The 19,015-nt window shown below is 41.1% G+C and overlaps 1 protein-coding gene across 1 annotated transcript in view; it reads right to left on the bottom strand.

Moving 5' to 3' along the window:
* xpo4 (exportin 4) overlaps positions 1 to 19,015 on the bottom strand; it is a 55,596-nt gene that overhangs the window by 21,839 nt on the left and 14,742 nt on the right. The window contains exons 7-8 of the mRNA XM_015015628.1: positions 12,420 to 12,532; positions 1,071 to 1,228 (exon numbers count right to left, since the gene is read on the bottom strand). Coding sequence (XP_014871114.1) covers positions 1,071 to 1,228; positions 12,420 to 12,532 — 271 coding nt within the window. The remainder of the gene's footprint in view (positions 1 to 1,070; positions 1,229 to 12,419; positions 12,533 to 19,015) is intronic.

Raw genomic sequence — 19,015 nt, 5'->3', positions numbered from 1 at the left:
ACACACACACACACACACACACACACCCCCACCCCCCCACACACACACCCCCCCCCCACACACACACACGCACACACACACACACACACACACACACACACACACACACACGTTTGTGTTGCTATCTTTGTGGGGACTTTCCATTGACTTCCATTCATTTCTACAGCCTAAACCTTACCTTTACCCTTTTCCTAACCATCACATACCTAACCCTGACCCCATAACAGGGTTTCCCCTTGTGGGGACCAGGCTCCAGTCCCCACAAGGAGCAATTGGTCCCCACAATGTAGTATATGTCAGGAAAATCGTCCCCACAAGGTATTACAAACAAACGCACTAATGCAATTAATCTTTTTCTTTTAAACATACATAGGTTCCAGCAGGAACCTTTCCATGTAAGAGTTTCTAGTACGCCCGTAAATCTGACGCACAAGCGACATCCGCAAACAGCAGCGATGGATGACGAAGCTGCTTCTCTGGGCTAATTTCAGCTTCAAAAATCTGATTGGACGCTGGAAAAGACTATTATTGAACTAAATGTAGTTAGCTTATCAGCGAAGCTATTAAACTAGCATTTCAATGCTAAACATATAGCAGCTAGCACAGACGTCCCTAATGCTAATGTCCACGTTTCTGTTATTTTTCACATGAAAAATAACAGATGTTGTTGAACTCATATGTCTATTTTATTTATTTAATAATTTAGCCATAAAAAAACTTTCAATTTTTTATTGAGAATATTGCAACAGTTTTCATAAAAAAAAACCGATTAAATACAGATCCAGCAATTAACCTGATTAAAAATCTTAACCGATTCCCACCGCCACTGGTTATAAAGGCTTGATGAAATCAACATGTTTGAAGCTTCAGCCACTGTCAAGGGGAGAATAAGATCCACCCAATACAGCAAAACGTTGCGGTGCGTCTCCTCAAAACCATAACACTGGGACTTTTATCAAGACAGATTTTAAACCGTCTGAGCAGCAAACTCTGCTCCAAACCATCAAGTAAAGCATGTAAGCTAATAATGTTGCTTCCATGTCAACAGCGACAGAAAGCTTCACACTCACCCGTTGATCATACTGAGCAGGCCCTCCACCAGGTGAGCCAGGTAGGACACCTGGGCGCTCTCGTCTGGGAAGATGGGCCCGTGCATGGAGGCCAGCTGGGCCAGGCACTGCAGGGAATCCTGGGCCATGTCCGAGTCCTCCCGGATCTTCCTGTGAATCTGCAGGACAGACAGGCGTCTTTCTCAGACTGATCTCGTTCTTTATGGAAACAAAATGCATCTAATTATCCCTGCCATATGCAGACCAAATATAAAATATGATAATTTTTTAATATACAGAATGGAACTGGTTGGTCATGATACATTTCTTTGTTTTTCGATAAATTGTCCCAGAAATTATTGTGATAAATGGTGATGTTGTTGTTTTGCAACCATTTTAAAATAATATATTGTTTTTCTCTCTCAAAGATCAATACATTTTCATTTTGCAAACTTATCAATGAAACTGGAAATAATGATAAAAAAAAACAAAACTATATAAACAATAAATAAAAAACACACACAACCAAAACCACAGATAATATAGATTATGAAGTCTGTGAACAAAATTGGCATTCAATAAAAATATTATTCATCAGAATGGAAATTATTTTAATTATTTTCATTGATCTTGCGATTAATTCATTAAACCAAACGGCTTATTTCCAATCATTTACTGAGACTGCCAAATATTTCTTTGGTTATAAAACAAAACATTCTCCTCTCTGTATTTTGGTTTTCAGCAGCAAAATAATCTCAGTTCAAACCTTAGCAAAAAAAAAACCAACAACATGTCAAAAAGAGCTAAAAACAGGGATAAATGCTCATTTCAAACATCTCTGCTGAGGATAAATAACTGAGGCCAACAGATCTACTGCAGCAAAACTTCACAGCAAATCCAGCATGGATCTCGAACCGGGCCGAGCAGCACCAGGACCATGTGAGAGAGGACAGAGTCCTGCTGACAGCTCTGCTACGCTTGAAACACACATCAACACCAGGCTGGGTGTTGATGAGTTTGATGCTTGTTCTTGCTTTAAAACGTTCAGATTCTAATTGCATTCCTGTTTTTGGCAAATGGTCCATTTCTTGCGGACATTTTGTTTTGACATATGAGACTTTAAACCTTTAGCCTTAATTTAAATGCTGAGCATTCTCCATTACATTAATGCTAAAATCGAAACAACAAACCGTTCTGTAATTTTTCATCTTATTTAACCACCTCAGTGAAGAAAATCAACAGATATGGCAGCAATTATAATAAAAACCAACATCATGCTTCACTTTTATCTAATTTGTTCTTTAACGCTCACTAGATTTTATGTGAGAGTTTATACAAAGATAAAATGCCTCAATGCAATCTGCTGGGTTTTCTTAAAAACATATTAAGCTCATTTGAATAACGATCGGCGCTTAATGCACCGTTTGATAACCAAGATTAACTTTATGTACGTTTGAAGCGGAAAAGACTATTTTGGTAAAGTGCCTCAAGACGACATTTGTTGTGAATATTTGCTATATAAATAAACCAAATTGATTTTCACTAAAAGTGAGAAACGTGATAAATTTACAAAATTACAGCCCGACATTTATTGAGTGTGAAGAGGAAATGACGTGACCACTGCTCGCTACGTTTTTAGCTGCTGCTGAAAAGACTGTTAGAAAAAGAAGCTTAAAGGAAAAGATTTACTTTTTTCCCCCTTTTAACACAATTACAATTTAAAAAATGTAAAAAGCTCTTTGATTTTTAATTCCTAAACTCTTCTCCTTACTCTTTATGTAAAGGATCTAAAGGTGAGTGAGAGTTTTATTTAACGTGAATTGTGCTCTGATTATATTTCAACCTTGACGCCCGACGATATTTAGCTTCGCAAGGCAAACCTCCACAAGTAGAAAAAGCTGTAGTGGAGGTGAACCCGATCCAACCAAAGCTGAGCAGGATTAATACTCACTGGTGCAACAACAAAACAAAACAAACAAAAAAAAAAAACAACAAATATTCCAGCTACTCTGACTTCAGCGTGACTCTGTGGTCTCCAATCGATCACTTCGGATTGCCTCAATTAAACTCCTGAGCGGAAAAGATTCAAGTCCCGACGAGAGACGGAGGGAGAGAGAGAGACCGCCGCCTGACACGGTCTCATGGCATCGGGCGTCCGATCCTGGGATTGATCCGCGTCGAGCTGTCACACTCCGGCAGCGGGGGGAGAAGCTGGGGAGGGGACGAACGGCGCGCGGTGGGGGCAGCAGCAGCGCCGCGACGAGTCATCACAGCAACATGTGTTTCCACTGACGGCTCCGTGCAGATGTGCGGAGCTCCAGCGAAGCAGCCAGTTCTCTCCTTCCTTTTCTTCCCCCCCCTGCTTCTTCCTCCGCGTCCTGAACTGTCATCCTAATAAATCCAGAGTGGTTGCATCTTCAGCCGGTGCCTCGCACACAAAACCATCACTGGAGCACTCAAACTTTCAGCCTCCCAGTCTCTTTTTTTTTTTGTTTTTTGCACCCCTTCTCCTCCTCTTCTCACTCAATCCCCTCCGGATTCTTTCCTGCTTCGTTCCCACACTCTTCCTCCCCCTCTCTCCGCTTTCAGATCTCCAGCTGTGCCGCCCTGTTGCCCACTTGGTAGCGAGCCACGCTGCTCGGATGCTAGCGTGATCTAGCCGCCACGCTGTAGCCTCCAGTGCCGCCGCTCTCTTCCAGAGCGTGAAGTCATCCTCTGGAAGAGCTCGGCAGGAGGAGGAGGAGGAGACGAGGAAGGGGGGGACGTGGGGGTAAACTGGTGAGTAAGTGAGAAAGAAAGCAAGAGGGAGGAGTGGGAGAGCAGCACAAGGCCAACAGATTGAACAGAGCCAGCTCTGGAAAAGCAGCTGCTTCAGCGAACGAGCCATACCACGCCAGTAATGTCAGTCGCCTTGAGTTTGCCTATAGTTAGACACGCTGAATGCTGCGCCGGTATTTCTGCCTGCGCTGAGCGGGACGGAAGGAAGAATTAGGAATATATCAGTATGAACGAAAATAAAAAGAGTTCTACACACAGGAGTCTTTCAGTTCGGTTTGGTTTCGGCAGTAGAGATGCACCGATCCAAAATTATCTGCATCAATCCTGATATTGAAAAAAATAATAATCTAGATTGTGTATCGGCGACGATGTGCCTGATCCATAAGGGCAGATCTATTCAGTCTAATTCTGAATTTTAAGCTCTGCTTTCTTATTTATTTTACATTATATGTAGAATTCCTAATTGCACTTTCTGAACCATTTGAAAGAAAGTTTGTTGCAGAATTAAATTCTGTAACAAACGGAAAACATAGGTTGACCAGGAAAGTCAACCTATTGTTTTTGTCAGTTTCACTTTCTTTATCATTTATTTTACATTGGCTGTTATCCTCCTAATTGCACCGACTGGACAAATGAAAGCTTTTACATGTTTGACCAAAGTTATTTATGTGTGCTGTACTGGTGCAGAGTTATCAAATAAATGTGTAATTCTGTACATTTATGTCTGTGTTTAAAAAAATAAATAAATGTCTTAAGTCAATTCAGCAAAGTTTTCCTGTATCGGATCAGTTGCCAGCCGATACTAAACCTCAGATATCGGTATCGGAAGTGAAACAAAATGGATCGGTGCGTCCCTGCGCAGTTCAGAAGTTTTAAGCTGTGCTTCCATTACAAATGTGTGAAAAAAACTTTTCCATATTCTACTAATGCCTACTAAACTTGGAAAAATGAGAGGTGAAAGGTCAACTTTACTCTTCTGTTTTCAGTAAAGGAAGTAGCGGCTACAGCTAAATGTTAAAATATCGTCCAGCTCCAGCTGGACAATATTCTGTACAAAATTAAAGTTTACTGGTCTCTGACAGAGCAACTTGCATTATTATGCTATCATCAATATATTACTTGAAAATGGTCTCCATATTACAGTTTATCGCAATAATTACTGGGACGATTTATCATCCAGCAAACTTTGTTATTGTTGCAGGCCTACATATAATCTTAAGATAGTTTTTGTAGCTTTGGAGAATACAACTTAAATCAAAGTTGCCTGAGCATTTTACATGCTTTGAATTATTGTATTGCAACAAGACAAAAACATAATGATGTAATTCTTTAGATTCAAACTAGGGATGCAAGTTATCAGATAATGAGTTAATCTAGAGTTGACTGATCTCAACAAGTTCATTAATGCAAAACATAATGAGCTTGTTTGTGTTTGTTTCTAAACAGAACCGCATAAAGTGCATTTTGCATCCCATTCTGGTAAGGCCCCACCACCTTTATTTCTGTATCAACCGGCTCCGCTTAAGGATGACTATCAGGGCCCTCTTCTAGATGGCAGCCAATCTACAACACTAAAAGAAGGTCTAAGTGGACGTTATTAGTTAATTGATTGGAGCTCATTTTAATCTAATAAGTCATTAAGAAATAATCAACAATCGTAAGTCGATTAATTGCTTGCATACCTAATTAAAATTACACAGTAGTAATGCGGACAACTGACTTAATTAGTTAATCTTAAATCAATTTAAGGTTAAGAAATTGGGGAGAAACTAACAATTATGAGTCAAAGGGGCTTTATGGCTCTCATCTAGAAAATGAGAACAAACTCAGCTGAGGTCTACTCCAAACCTCCTTTGCTTCAGTGATGGTGATAAACTCCAGCATCATGAGGAAGAATCTAAAATTAGAACGGTGATGCTACAAGAAATTGGCATCTGAATTGACTCCAATTCAAATGAGACATTGAAATGCAAAAACTGGCAATACTAAGAACTCTCCAGTATAAATAACGGTTAAAATAATGATAACCCCGCCGAGGAAATGGGACTGAAAAAAATAAAGAGAAAAAGATATTACGCAGTAAGGTAGATAAAAAGGAGGGCTGACAAAGGAAAATAAAAAGCAAAAGAGAGCGAAAGAGAGCCGGTGCCAGTGATATTTATAGCAGACAAAGCCTGGTGTCTGTTACCACAGGGGGGCTAAGAGGCTCGTCTTTCTGTCCTTTTTTAAAATCAACACCGCGCTTCCAACTTATTGTCTTTCCCACCATCCGCCTCCCCCTCAGATTATGTTACCGTGTGCCTGCAGGGCTCTGCTGCAGCCTCATCTCTGCGCTGATTGGGTTTGTTTGAGTAAACACGTACAACACCAGCCTCAGTTTCTCTGCCTTTGTGGGGACAAGTGCATGCCAAGCCTATAAAGAGCAGCAATTTTCATTCTTCTTGCTGCCTAAATTAATCCGACATAATGTTTTATATGGTACAGCCTGTGATGGGCAGATCTGAGATCATTATCAAACCAAAAACAAAACAATGTGTTTTCAGAAGGGAGAGTGAATAGGAGGAAAGACTCCAAATATTTAAGGGTTGTTTTGTTTTTTTTTGTGTGCGTTTTGTTTTTGTTTACTTCAGCCCACATTTTGTTGGTCGGACCAATTTTAGTGTTCACTAAAAACACTTTTAATTGAACAGGGAATTAAAGAATAATTTAAATGCATATGACATCATGCAGTGTGCTGGTTCATTTATCGTTTTATTGTCGATGGATTGTGTCGCATCCACATTTTTTCTTCCCTCCCTAAAACTGCTGCTCTCCCACTCAGGAATAAAAACATGTTGTCGAAGCATTGATTGTAAGATTTAGTGTGAATATCTTTTGTCATCTCGTTTCTTCGTCCCCCTCCCCTTATTTATTTTTTCGTTGTGGTGCTGACGGTCTGTGTTGAAAAGCAGCTAGCATTTATTCTGAAGGAAAAATAAACGCCTGCTTACTTTCCCATCTCCAACGGACCGTTTGTCCCGTAAACACTCTGCCGCTCACAATCACATCCACCATTCTCCTCCCCTCCATCGTTTCTCTTCGGCTTCCTCTCATTTTCTTTTGATTTGATTCATTGTTTTGTTCCACATTTAGCCCTATTCACATTCTCGTCTGTACCTCGGCTCGTTTTCTTAGTGGACAGGATGATAATTGTGAGGCTGTGAGTATCTCTTCAGCTGGACAGACTGCACTGTTGCTTAAATGCATTTCCAGAAAGTATGTCTTTTTATTCTGTCTGACAACACGGATGTGAGCTCCAGGGTCTGGATAACACAATCGATAACAATCTCACGCCGGTATTAGCTTACTGACTTCAGGATTTACTGCTGCTCCCGTCACGAAACGCGCAGATTAGCCAGAAAGCGCTTTCCCCTCATGCTTAATCCTGGAAATAAAAGCGAATTTCAAATCCATTACATACCCAGTTTTTGATTCTTTTGCTGCTGACAACACTGTTGCCATAGTGACCTAGAAAATACACCAGATGTTTATAACGGTGCTGCTAGATTTAAAAATTTAAAGTTCAGTGCAGAGTCATCGTGTTTGGATCAGGTTCGGTTGCTGCATCCCAGGTGCATAAAGGAGCGTCACAGGAGGTCCTTCCTCCCAGCAGCTGTTGGGCTCTATAACAGGGGAGTCCAAAGTGTGGCCCGGAGGCCCCTGAGTGCCAGTCAGCAATGCTAAAAATTTGGTTAAAAAAAACAAACAAACAAAGCAAACAAAAACAAACAAAAAAAAAACAGAATCTCCACATTTTTATGGGTCACAGATTGTTTTGATTTTGTTCTAATAAGGCAACAGTCTGAATCCCTTTTTATATTTAGCATCTTTAATTATGTACAAATTTCATACAATTTTTGCTTTGCGCAGGTAAAAAAGAAATTAACTGTAATTTATTAATATATTTTGTAATTTAAATTTGCCAGGGCAAAAAGTTTGGACATCACTGCTCCCACGAAAACCAATGAGTGTTTACATCCGTTAGTTTTTATTTTTTTTAAATTAATTTTAAATAACATTCCTGATGGTACCGAGCATCTGTTTTTCTGTACTGCTTTCATTTTTCATACACTGTAAATAGTCTGTTGTCAAATGTAGACCACGTACATTAAACATCCTACTCAACTGCACATCCCTTGGATCGGAGTACGCAGAGTTTCTGATGACCGCACAGTTATGTTTTACAATCACAAAAGTGCTAAAGTGGCAATAAAATACTCCATTTCGCCCTTATTCCCATACTGTTAGCAGAGGGTTTAGAAGTGCTGCTGATTCATGTCAGGAGTCGTAATATAACGGTCGCACCGCATGTAAAAACTTTACAGCATCGCAAATAGCATTCATAAATCCAGACACTAATAGGTGACACTAAAACGATGAAAGGCATTCAAACAGGAAAGCTGCCTTCAAACGTACAGGGACTGTAAAAATTACTAAGGATAAAATAGACTGTGCTCTCTCACTGCTTTGGCATGAATGTGAGTTTCACCTCATCCTCGAGCGCGACCCATAAAAAGAAAAGTCCCTAAATCTGCATTCTTCAAATTAAACAAAATTTGGTGTCAACGGTTTGTGCAGCAAATTGTTTTTGTTTGTGCTGCTATCATTTTGAAGATACTGATGAATGTTTCCAGAGGTCATCAAAGGTCAACCAGCCGGTCCACATTTACAAAATCAAATGAGTTATGGTGTCAGTCTATTGTGCAGTAAAAATGTTTATGTAGTTTTGTTCACCAGAGATCAACGTGTCATTAACAAAATACCCCCCCAAAAAATGTGTCGATTAAACTGTACTGGATTATGCCTCTAGAAGTTTTGTAAAACAGCTGATTGACATCAAATCTGCTTAGTCTTTGTAAATGTCGGGGGGTCAGAGGGGATGTTTGATCTTTGATGACCTCTGGAAACATCCGTCTTTAAAATCAGAGCGGCACAAAGGTTTGACACCAATTTCCTTCAGGCTGCTGCTAGGATCTCGCATTGCAGGGCAAAGACAACAACCTGCTCGGTGGCAGCTGAAACACAAAACACTTTCAACGCTTTCCTCGTTGCTCCATTGAGGGAAACGGAGGTGGTGATCATTAAACCTTAGTGATCATGATAAACAGCGATGGGGACGCTGGAGAGCTGCACGAAACAGTCCACTGGTTCTCGTTAGCTTGCAACAAGACAGCGGAGGAGCAGAGGAGGCGCATAATGAAGGCTGACAGGCGTCCGTCCACTGAGGGGGAGAGACGGGACGAGTGTGTTATGCTAAGGTTACTGGGGTTGTTAACAGGGGCCCCTAATCCTGGGGCTGGGCTGTAATCTTGCCACTGGTCGGCAATGGACTTCGACCCTGATGGCACGTGCGTCTGAGGACCCCCTCAACACACACTTACCCGGGTCACACACCCCCCTTCACCACCACACACACAGCTGAGGAGACATGGCAGCTGAGACAGCAAAGGACGCCATTAAACACAACACACACACACACACACACACACACACACACACACACAGGCAGCTGATGGCGCGGCGGCGGCCTAACAACAACAAACAGTTGAGCTACTAGAAATACCACAGCGAGAGCTGAAACCGAAGGCCTGGAAACTGAAACCAACACAAAACACGTCCTGCAGATTCCAGCAGCGCAAAGAACCGACAGAAAAATGACAAACATTTTTATTCGCAGGGGGACGACGGGGACGATCGAGCTTTCCGTACGGCGGAGACGTCGCTGTCGTCTGATTCCTCGCTACAAGTCGTGAAATGATCCTCCAGGAGATCCTGAGCTGTGACTGAATACATCTAGATGCATCCAGACCGTCAGCAGCTACGTTTCCATTAAAACCCACCATTAAGAAAGAAACTCAACGTGAATAAAGCTTGTTCCCACTGTGAGTCATAAAAAAAAAAACACGCAGCGCCATCATCCTCCAACCACTTCCTGTCGCTTCTTTGTCTTCTCTGCCAGTAGCAAGGTCCGGTTGTTGATCACGTAACTCGTGGGAGGCGAAAAAAGCGTCTCCATTACGGTTTTACGAAATACACTAACTTCAATAAAACTGTGTAAAATGTACGTCTTATTCATTCAGAGCAGCTTTATAATGTTCAATGACATGTTCGACTTTTAAAAATAAATCTTTAAAATCGAAAATGACCTGCTGATATCTTCAGATCGCACTAAGAAGCAGAGAACAGTAAAGGTGGACAAAACTACTGATTTGTTTAATATTGAGATAAATATTAATTGATATGAAAAAGACCGAAAAAGAATAAAACAGACCAACTTTGCTTAAACACTTTCGGCCTTACTGTTATCTTCTAAAAGTCTAACTCTCCTGCACTCTGGATAAAGCGATCTCTTGTTTTTATGTGGATGTCGGCCGATTCTGGTTAGTTGATTTCTTGGAGTAAATCTAATTATTAGGTGGATTGTTCCTCCTTTTCTGGGATCAAATCTAAGGCTGAAACGATTAATCAAATTAATCAAATTAATTGAATTATCTTGATTAATTGATTATTGAATTGCCAACACATGTATTAATTGATTAATCGTTAACTGGAGCATACAGACTCCAAAAAGGCCACTTGCTGAAACAATAACACTGAGAACTAATTAAGCCAGATTGTACAAATAAAACACTAAAGATAAAAACCTGCTAAAAGAAAATCTCACATGAAGCTCCTTTTGCTATCCAGTTATTAATTAGTAATTGATATTGGTGCATTGATGTGTTGAGCAGAAAGAGCTGAGCTTTTCACATGTTGACAGTAGAAGTGTTTTAGCTGCAGATCCGTCCATTTCTACAAGTCTGTCCGCTACAGGAATGCTGTTATTGCATTTAGGCAATAAAATGTTTATTTTCTTTTTAAAACCAAATTGTATATTTGCATCTTTTAAAGTATTTCTAATATTGTATAAAAAAGGCTTAAGCAATTAAATGAAAACTCTGCAGAATTTGACCTTTTTTTTTTTCTGATTAATCGATTATTAAAATAATCGTTAGTTGTCACCAGGGTTATATAAAAGGTTTTGGGTTTTTGATTATAGTTTAGCTTTATTTCATTGTGACTTTATTCATCTAACTCAGTTTTTAGAGTGTGTTTGCTTATTTTAGTTACATATTAGTTAAATACTGATTAGTTTCAGTTTAATTTTTAGTAGTTTTAGTTTTTTCATACTTTTGTCAATTTTCAGGTGCAAAATTCAAAAAGTCAAAGTCTTGTATTGCAATTATGTATAGATCAATTAGGTAATGAATAGTAACTGAAGATACCATTTTCAAAACTGTATTTAATTTTTGATGAACTGGTGTTTTTTCCTAACTTTGCTGTCGCTATGGCAATTTGCCAGTAGCTGACGTAAACTGCTGGTATGTAGGGGGAAAAAATCTATTTTACATCAGTTTGAAAGATTAATAAATGGATTCATAAACACGAAAACGAAGGATTTTATATCTATAATTTCAGTATATTTTAGTTAGCTTTATAAACGCACAATATAGTCATAGTTTTTATTTATTTCAGCTAACAAAAATGTTTTTCCATTTCCGTTTTTGCTAGTTTTAGTCAACTACGATGCGCTTGGTTGAAAATCCCATCATGTTGAATGAAAACCACGGTGAGAATCTATTGCACCTTCTGCTAATTTATCCGATTTTGGTGAGATGTACACAGCGTCGTCCTCAAACTATTCTGTTAACCAAGATAAGACCTGAAAGAAGGAGAAGAAGAAAAAAAAGAAGTAGTGTATGCCTGGAGGGCATTCAGAGGAGGAGCACTATCTGGCGATGGGCAGCTGGAAGTTTTGGACGGATGCTTAATGGAAGAGGAGCTGACCAGTTTGTTCCACTCTTCTATCCCACAGCGAGCGCTTGGCCAGCGTGGGCCGCCTCTTTGAAGGCGCTGCACTAAAATACACATTTGCTTCACCGGGCGGTCTCCTGAACGGTAACGCAGTAACACGAGCCCGCTGCAAAGCACCTATAAATCTGCTTAATGGTGCATTCAGGAAAGCCACAGAAGAAGAACAAACTTAGAAAGCCCCACCGGGGGGGAAGGTTAAACCAGGACTCGCAGCCCGACATGAAGTAAACAAACCACTCCGGAGAGGTCCGCAGAGAAATACGCCAGTACTTTAATGGAAATGTGGAGAAAATGTTCCAAATTTAGCAGGAAAAACACAATTTTATATTTTTTTTATAACAGTGTAAAAAAAAAAGAAGAAAATCGAGTAAAATTTCAGGAAGATGTAGGAGTCAGTAATGCCTTAAGCTTGATAAAAAAAAGTGCTAGTTCCACTGGCAGATTATTAACAAAACATTTTTCCTCAAGCTAAAAGCATAACTGATACTTTTAGATCAATATTAATGAATTATTGACTTAAAACAGGTGAATAAATCTTGCTGAAAAGTTACTTTTAAGTTAGTTTTGTCTTGTGTGACGTGCACTAAGATATTTGGAAGCAGAGGCGAGAGACAAGAATGAAAGCTTCTAGGTGCAACAAGTATGTGATGACCCAAACGGGTAAATGAAAAGCCCGTCCAGGACTGTGGGGATACTCACAGAGAAGAAGAGGTCCATGACGCGGGTGTCCAGCAGCGCCTCCCTCCAGGACTCCGTAGGCTTCAGCGTGACGTTCTGCGTGGCCTCGAACATGGCGATGTAGTGGCGCCCCAGTGGTCCGCCGCCGGTTAAGGCCGACAACAGCAACAAAAAACGGAGGAGGAGGAGGAGAAGAAGAATATAGGAGGAGAAAGAGGAGCACAGGGAAAGCAGCGGCTCCGTCTCAGTGGTTAGGTCTGGTTTGTGGGAGAATCCTCTTGATACTCGTTCTTCCTCTCATTAACCCCGTCAATCTCTTTCTCACAATAAGAGTCGGGTTTTCTCAGCCTCCCCTCCTGATCTGCTCCATGTCGTCTTCCTTTCTTCCTCGGCTCTTTATTTGCTCAAGCTTGTACCCGCGCAGTTAAAGCGGGTCCTTCTTTCTCACCCTCCTGTGTTTTCCCTGACTTTTCCAGTCTATGACACCCCCCCTCTCGCTCGCTCTGACAGCCTCTTCGCTCCTTGTCCTCTCGCTCAACCCCTTCCCTTCCTCCCGGCCCTCCCTGCTTGTGCTCTCGCTTTTCTCTCCTCTGTTTCCTTAAGATCTGAGACTCCGCTCCTCTGGGAGAAATGCCCGAGGCTCCTTCCTTACTGTTCTCTCTCTCTCTCTCTCTCTCCTCGGCCAATCGCCGGGGCTTTCCGACTGACCACTTTCCAAGATGAAATCCATGCTGTTTTTTTTCCCCATCACTTAAAGAAAAAACCCAAAAACGTCTCAGTTAATCGCCCATTCTCCAACTTGAACTATTTAACCTAAAAACTCGATGTGGGTTGTGTCAGCCCGTCGCCACAACACAGACGCAGTGTGCTCATTTAAACCGTTTATACATCCACTACCGGCCGATTCTTGAACCCACAATCTGTAACTACACAACCGCAACAATTCCTGTTGTTGTTCGAACGTCTAAAAAAAAAAAACACACTCCCATAACAAGCTTTTCAAAGCTCATCGAAGCACATCTTCTTTAAAGCTACAGTTTCTCACCAGCATGAATGCAGTTCACACACCCACAGTACTCCACACACAAAGGAGACGTCTTGCCTCTTGTTATTACACCAACAAAACAAAAACGTCCACATGAAAGGGCCCGATGCAGACGCCTCCTTGTATTTATTCATCTACAGCCTATTTTTCCAAGTGAAAGAATAATAAATTTGGGGTAAATAAGTTGATTAATGTGTGTATGAAGGCACGCACAAGACATTACTAAGTCATATTTAAGTTAAGGCAGGATTTCTCCCCGTGTATTATAAGCCTGGCGGGCCACCAGGCTTTACTTGTGCCCCCACCAGGCTTAGCACTGCTTATTTTTTAAAAATCTTTTTAAAATGTTTGCATTTTAAGACTGTTGGTGTTCAGATATTAATTTTCCAATCACACATAAATATCAAGTGATATTTTCAAATTTCCTGTCAACTTTACACACTTTTTAGTTCAAAAACACGACAAGCAGCTGGATGAATGACTGCCGTAGCATCCAACCACCGGGCTTAGCAAGTTTTCATACATGCTAAATTATTTCATACTTCTGTGCCTCATTACTGCACATCAGGTTATTTTTACTAGGGAGTGACGTATTCTAATGACTTACTAAGACTGTTTAAAAACAACAACAAAAAAAAGCTCAGATCTAATACATTTTAAGATTACAGATAGGATTTTACACTGTTGGGTCAATCATTTCCAATAAACGATGACCCTTAACGATCCCTAATCAAACCAGACTGACACTAACCAAGCAGATACTGGAGGCAGTAGACCAGGGGTCACCAACCCCAGTCCTCGAGATCTACTGTCCTGCAGGTTTTAGACGCATTAAACACTCCAACACACCTGAATCACCTCCTTAAGATGCCCTCAAGTTTTGACAAAGGCCTGGTAAAGAGTCACTTATCTCATCTAGTCGGAGATCAAGGCACTAGGGAGTCCAAATGACAGAAAATTACTTTAACTCAGCTGTAAAGGCTAAACAAAGTGACGTGTGGTTGGTACAAACCCTGCAACAGCCGAGGAAAGCTCATAAAATGGACAAAGCAGGAATGTGATGTAAAGGCCTGTGCAAATTCTTTACAGTCTATTTGACACACTTTGTTTTAAATCTATAACATAGCCCACCAGAGACTAAACCACCCAGTAAACTAATACAGCACTCAACCACAAAAAACATCCAATTATAATAATCTATTATAATGACTTATTTTATTTTATCATCACTTTTAAGACAAAATCCTTTAGTAACTACCTAAAAGGTTTCAGTTTTAATGGGATGCAACAGTAGCTATAGTGTAAAACATTTATTATTATCCACTTTCCACAGTGCCTCCCTTTGATTGGCTTCACCCATCCAGATGCACTTTCAAACAGCTACAAACATAAATCCAATTATTACTTTGAGCTTATATTTCTGTTTAGATTTCCACATCAATATAAACTGATTTTTATTTTGTTTTTTTTATCTAATTTCCGTCATGTCAGCCGGCATCGCTGCACCGCGGCTCAGTGACGGCACAAGCCGGAAACTTCCACAGGAATGTTTGATCAAAGCCAAACGGCGGCAGAGGCCGGCAAGGTCACGCATTCCTCCGACGCCAGTCCGGTCCCTCCCCGGCGCACACACCCCACAACGACACCGCATGCCGCACTTTGGGCACAAAAGTTGCCACCTGTTTAAGGTTCTGAAGGACTCTTTAAAAATAGAGAGTATGTGGCAGACGATCACAAGCTAAATACTTCTAAAGAGAGGAGTAGCTGAACGCGTTTTCACACCTGATAGTCCCGTGAAACTCAGTTTGGTTAGAGACCAAAATTGCATCGTTTGTTACATTTTCAGATTTTGCGGTTTGCTGTTACACTGCAGTGTGTTAAAAAAAAAAAACATTTAATAAACCTGTTCCCCTCCTCAGCTGTAGGGGCGCTGCAACAAAACCTACTCTAGGAAACACCACAAAAAAACTTTCTTTTTTGCAAAATGTAAAAAATGGAGCAGTGCCAGATTTTAGTGGTTGTAGGATTTCTCTTTTGCTTTGGTAAAAGACCAAGAATAATTTCTCCCGCTAACGTTAGACACCATGGTCTGGTTTGGTTGTATTTATGCAGAACACCCTGCGATACATTCCACTTCCTGCTTTTTAAGAGAGTCTGACTGCACGTTCACACCTCCCCAAACGAACCAGACTTTTCAGTCAAACGAGCAAAATGTGTTCATGTGTCGGATCCTAAATACAGCTGAGAATCAAACATGCTGTATAAACCAAAATTTCCTTTTATTCCACTGCTATGTGGTCCTTTTTTTGGCCTATAAAAAGATACGGCAACAAAATATCTCTATTGGTGCATTCACACCAAACGCGTTTTGAGCGTCAAGCGTGTCTGTTTTACATTCAAAGTCTAAGTGGAGGCGCGTCGAGGGCGCATCGGACAAGTCAAAATCACTCTAAATGTTTTCTATTGCCGGCCTATTTGACGCTCCCAACACTTCAAATCACGCCGCGCTAAACACTCAAAACGCGCCGCGAAGGAAGGTCCGCCTACCTTTCTATGCAAATACACCTATCCAGTTGAAATACGGCACAAGCTACTGCTAATACTTGCATTAACTGAATGGAACTGAAGTTCTGAATGTTTAGTTCCCAACCCAATCAGAACCAGAAAAAGGAACCGGTCTGTGTGTGTTTGTCATTCCAACACGATGAGTAATGAACCCGGAGTGACGACGACATGTGGCTGTGGTTTGTGGGTTTTTAAAAGACATCACCTGCTACTATCTCGACCACTCCAGCAGGCTCCAGAATATCTAATGTGACACGTCAATTTTCCACTCCAAAGACGAGACGTAATGACAGACTGTCAGAGACAGAGAGAGAGAGAAACTCAGCCCTGTTAACCACCAACCACAAGTTTCAATCAAATGCGAGTGAAAAAGCCCACACAGTGAAAGTTCCCACAAAGAGTTGTCGAGTCTGCGATCACAGAGATGTGTAAACATAAAAGTTAATTCCTCAGCCATCAACGGTACGTTGGAGAACGCTCAACCGTGACACAGATTTTATCGTCCATTTCTGCCCTTGCGGGTTCAGCGGGACGCTGGAGGGTCGACCAGGTGCGACCTGCAAGGTCCCAACAACAACTGGACAATTCTCAAACAGGTGCCGGCACAAACGAACGACAGAAAGAAAACAAATTAAAGCGCAAGAAAGAAATGTGATGCGGAAAGATTTGCTTAATAATGCATCAACGCCTTGGAATCATGACGATGCAAAAAGTAATGGACTGGATCAAATTTAAAAAGCCTTTTTGTTCATATTTTCCTAAATGTGTACGTCAATTTGACGGAATGAAATCAGGGATTTCCCCAAGCAATTTGTCTTTTCAGCATGTACAATGAAGTTCACAATGGCTGCGTTTCCATTAACCATAAATTTGCTAAACTGAATTTATGTGGAAACACGCCAATTAAAGACAAAAAAAAAGAAACGTTTTCTGATTGAAAGGTTTTGCGCTGAGATGCGTATTGAAATAAATGTATTTTGCAAAACTTCAACGGATACGTTTTTTTTTTTTTTTGCTCTAGTGGCCTTTATTTGATAGTTAATTGACAGGAAGGTGGGTAATGAGAGACGGGGGAAGACATGAAGCAAGGGTCGCCAAGGCCGGGAATCGAGCCTGCGGCAGCGAGGACTGGGGCCTCCATATGTGGGTTGTGCTTAACCCCTGTGCCACCACAGCAGACCCCCAATGGATATCAGAGATAAAGACATTTTATGTTATTGATCAGGAATTATTTTGTCAGGAAACGGCATGCAGCGTGAGATCCTATTTTTGTTCACCTGCATCACGACGAGATTAGATAAACTGCTTCATTTTCTCTCCAGATTTAACACAACACACCAAAAACTTTCAGCTGTTGCACAAAAACCGTATCAATCAACCAGACAGCATTTTGTGACGGTTTTAAATAGCCAACATCCTGCTGATCCTGGTAATCTCAACATTTTGCAAGCCTGAACAACCTTCACGCTCAAGGATTGGTGGATTAGCGGGCTTCTCTTCCATCCCCTATTCATTATGTCCGATCAGCGCAGAGGAGGGTCCCGCTGCACGGTGGTGGTGGTGGGGTGGGGGGTTGGAGCGGCTGCCAGTGGCCATGCAAAGACCGCAGCGCTATGCTACGGCGCGTGGTGGGGTTTAAGTGATATATCCTGCCACAAGACCGCCCTGCAGCCTCGCCATGTGGAATAACAGTCCAGGAATACCTCCTCTGTGACCTGTTCCCCCCACTGGTGAGCCCCTCCCGTCTGCTTAGGCAGACATCATTAATTCAGCTTCTAGTGGGGGGAAACCAATAATAAAGTAATTACACACTGGTTTTTCATGCCAGTTTTTTTTTTCTTCCCCTCGGAATCCAAGAGGAGAAATCCATGTAATGCAGTAACATGAGCCGAATACTTTCTCCGTATCGCAAATCCCTTATAAACTGCACGCTGTCGTAATTTAAAAAGATTCCACCCTGTGCCTTCTTTCAATGAGAGAACGGATGAGCGGCCTGCACATCCATCAGCTTTCCCCATCAGCTGTTTGCTCCGTCCCGCTGTTGTTTAGATGGCGGTCGCTTAGGATTCTTCATGGTGGGTCAGGGCCAAGGCAAACAGTCAGCATCAGATTACATATACCCTAATCCTAACCCTAACCTTGCGGCCACAATGCCCAGAGCGCGATCTGAAGAGAGCTGATGTGAAAACCGAGACCACTCCCACACCGCCGTCCATTCGACACGAGCGCACACTACAAAAAACACTAAATCTTAGAAAAATACCATTTTTGGACTCGTTTCCAGTGCAAATTTCATGGTTGAAATAAGACAAAGCAAGGAACATTTCAGTAAGCTTGTTTTCAGTCTACATCGCTAAAAAGTACTAGTTTTCCTAACAGATTATCTCACTTAAAACATGGGATTAATGAAATAATCCACCGGTAGATATATTAAGGAATAATTGACTTAAAGCAAGCAGCTATATCTTCCTCAAAAGTTACTTGTGAGTTAGTTTTGTCTAATTTCTAGTGCTCTATGACATTTGCACTAGAAACACTTTGGTAAGATTGTGTTTTTCCAGCGTATCTCCTGATTGGAGGCTTGTTTTTGTTGCTACACCATCCATGAAATTCTCTGGGTTCATGCAGGGAAGAAATAAAGAGATGGCAGTCAAGCAGCAGAAACTGAGGTACCGTTACTTTAGAGGGAGAGAAAAAGTTTTGCTCTAGTTTTAAACACTGGTTTATCTTGCAGTTTTCCGGTCTTTTCATTTTTACAAACATTTCTTGCGGTAATCTGGTTTTGTGATTGAAATGCGCCAAACAAAACATGAAAAACTGCTGGAAAAAATGACGCAAAACAAAAACAAAACACCAAAGGAGAAAACAAAAGAAATACTCAGTTTATATCTGCTTGTGCTAAATTTAATTTGACATGAACAAGGAAAAAAAAAAAAAAAAAAAAAAAAAAAGGGTTTTGGGGGGGCAAAGGAAATCAAAGGGGCTTTGTTTTTTTGCCGCCGCCTGG

The sequence above is a fragment of the Poecilia latipinna genome, unplaced genomic scaffold (assembly GCF_001443285.1).
Source record: "Poecilia latipinna isolate Pla-1442-1.1 unplaced genomic scaffold, P_latipinna-1.0 Scaffold1937, whole genome shotgun sequence".
Classification (NCBI taxonomy): Eukaryota; Metazoa; Chordata; class Actinopteri; order Cyprinodontiformes; family Poeciliidae; genus Poecilia; species Poecilia latipinna.
Note: the sequence above shows the minus strand (reverse complement) of the source record. Positions and strands in the feature narration are given on the sequence as shown.